The sequence below is a fragment of the Empidonax traillii genome, unplaced genomic scaffold, assembly GCF_003031625.1.
Source record: "Empidonax traillii isolate 1590-97213 ecotype Southwest subspecies unplaced genomic scaffold, ASM303162v1 scaffold2910:size17049, whole genome shotgun sequence".
In the NCBI taxonomy this organism is placed as follows: Eukaryota; Metazoa; Chordata; class Aves; order Passeriformes; family Tyrannidae; genus Empidonax; species Empidonax traillii.
Window position 1 is genome coordinate 14921 of NW_020958103.1, and position 2129 is coordinate 17049.

The following is a 2129-nucleotide window of genomic DNA, read 5'->3' on the forward strand; positions in this document are numbered from 1 at the left end:
CGGCTGGAGCCTGCCCGGCACCGTGGAGCTGACACCGGGACACGGCACAGTGAGGGCACCGCGGGCATGAGAGAGCAGGGCTGGGGCTGAGCCAGCGGCTTTGGGAACAGCGCAGCGAAGCTGCCGGAAGGTTTTAATCTTGATCCCGCAAAGCTCATTTCTGTCCTTTAGGCAAGGCAGGGATCACCGAGCTTTAGGGAAGCAGCGTTGGGAGGCGGGAGGGGAAAGGGGCAGCTGGGGGTGTTTTGGTTTGTGGTGGTTTGTGGTTTTCAGTCGCAGCAGAGGAAATGCTCGCGTTTAATCAAGAAGGGGTGTAATCCCTGCTGAGAGCTGGGAAAGCAGGAGTCTGAACGCCGCCTCTAGACCAGGGCAGTAAAAGCTGCTCCGTGCTCTCTTCTGTTTGTGCCCACAGAGCCAGCACATCACCCCTCTGCCCGTGTCCCTGGGGATTGATTCAGTGGTGCCCTTGGAGCTCAACCTGTCCTGACACACTGTTGGACACATCCGTGCACTGCCTTCCCATCCAGCCATGCTGCACTTTCTCTGGGACAGCATCTCCTTCCCTACAGTCCTCATCTTCCTCGTTGTCTTCCTATTTGTCACCGATTACATGAAGAACAGAAACCCAAAGAACTTCCCTCCCACCCCTTTACGCCTTCCCTTTGTAGGGCACCTTTACTTGATGGACTTCAAAGATCCCATAAGTGGAGTGGAGAAGGTACAAGGGTGGTGGGCACTGTGGCAGAAGGAACAGAGGGATTTGCAGCTCCAGGGAAAGGGTTAAACTAGATGTCATGGGCCAGGAAGGAGGTTTGTCATCACAAGTGCAATTTTCCTGTTTACAAGGTGGGGCACAATTGTGCAGTTATCCCTGGGGCAAAGGGCACAACATGATCCCAGAGTTGCTGTCGCAGCTGTCAGAGCTTTGTACGAATGAGTTCGGGGCTGGGAGGGTGTCTGGGAAGGGACAGAACAAAACATGGATAAAGGTAGATCTGAAAAATCAAACCTTGAGAGGTTAACTTCCTTTATGGCCAAATAACACCAAGTCTGATCAATGATTCAGAAAAGAAAAAACACTCTGCAGTCAGGCAGAGATTTGTGCACAAATTCTGTTTCCTCTCCCACTCTCAGCTTCCCTTAATTTTACCTGTGCCCTACGACAGGGCTGTCACTGTCCCAACAGACATATTCACTTCAAATGAAATCCACTTTATTTATTTCCTCACCCAGCTTACTGAAAAATATGGTGACATCGTTGGCACTTCAATGGGCAGCATGAAAGCTGTGGTAGTAAATGGGATGCGGCTGGTTAAGGAAGTGCTTGTAAACCAAGGGGAAGACTTCCTTGAGCGACCAGAAATGCCTATTGACAAGGATATGTTCGGCAAGATAGGTGAGTGATCCTTCAGGACATGCACCTCAGCTGGAAGGTCCAGGTGTTGGCCCTGCAGAGGTCTGAGACAGCTGGGGAGAAGGCAGAGCCCTGGAGCTTTTCCACTCCCTGGGGGATCGGCCTTGGCTCACAGGGGGCTGTTTCTGCCAGGACTGATCAGTTCCAGTGGGCACTTGTGGAAGGCACAGAGGAGGTTCACCTTGACCACCCTCCGAAACTTTGGCTTGGGGAAGAGGAGCGTGGAGGAGCGCATCCAGGAGGAATGCCGATTCCTCGTGGATGCCATTAAGGATGAGCAGGGTGAGTGCCACGCACCTCTCTCAGCAGCTGGGCTGAAGGCAGGAACAGGCCTGTTATCATTGCACCCATGGTTCACTGCATACTGGAAAATACCTCACCTTACAAGGGATGCTGCAGCCCCACCAGCGTCCCTGCTCCCTCCTACAGGGCTTTGGCCTTCAAACTGCCTGGGGAGTGCAGGCAGGTAACACCCCACACATTGTTCATAGCCCACCTTCTGCCTCCTGCTCTCTTGGAGATCTCTGGGAAATACCATGTGTGTATAAACACTGATGTTCACAAGGAATTCCAGTGACATAAACAATGATATTTCCAATGAATTCCAGTGACATCCCTCTCCTGCAGATCTTCCTTTTCAAAGGAAGCAAACATCTCCATAACCTGATAGAACTGGACTACTGAGGATTCCCAGACAAGCTTGGCCAGCTCATGG

The 2129-nt window shown here is 52.2% G+C and overlaps 1 protein-coding gene across 1 annotated transcript in view; it reads left to right on the forward strand.

Moving 5' to 3' along the window:
• The window catches only part of LOC114072283 (cytochrome P450 2J2-like), a gene marked incomplete at its 3' end in the record, with an annotated part of 16450 nt that extends 14716 nt beyond the window's left edge, over positions 1–1734 (forward strand). The window contains exon 3 of the mRNA XM_027910198.1: positions 1547–1734. Within this exon, the coding sequence (XP_027765999.1) occupies positions 1547–1734 (188 nt within the window). The remainder of the gene's footprint in view (positions 1–1546) is intronic.
• Positions 1735–2129: the final 395 nt, after the last annotated feature.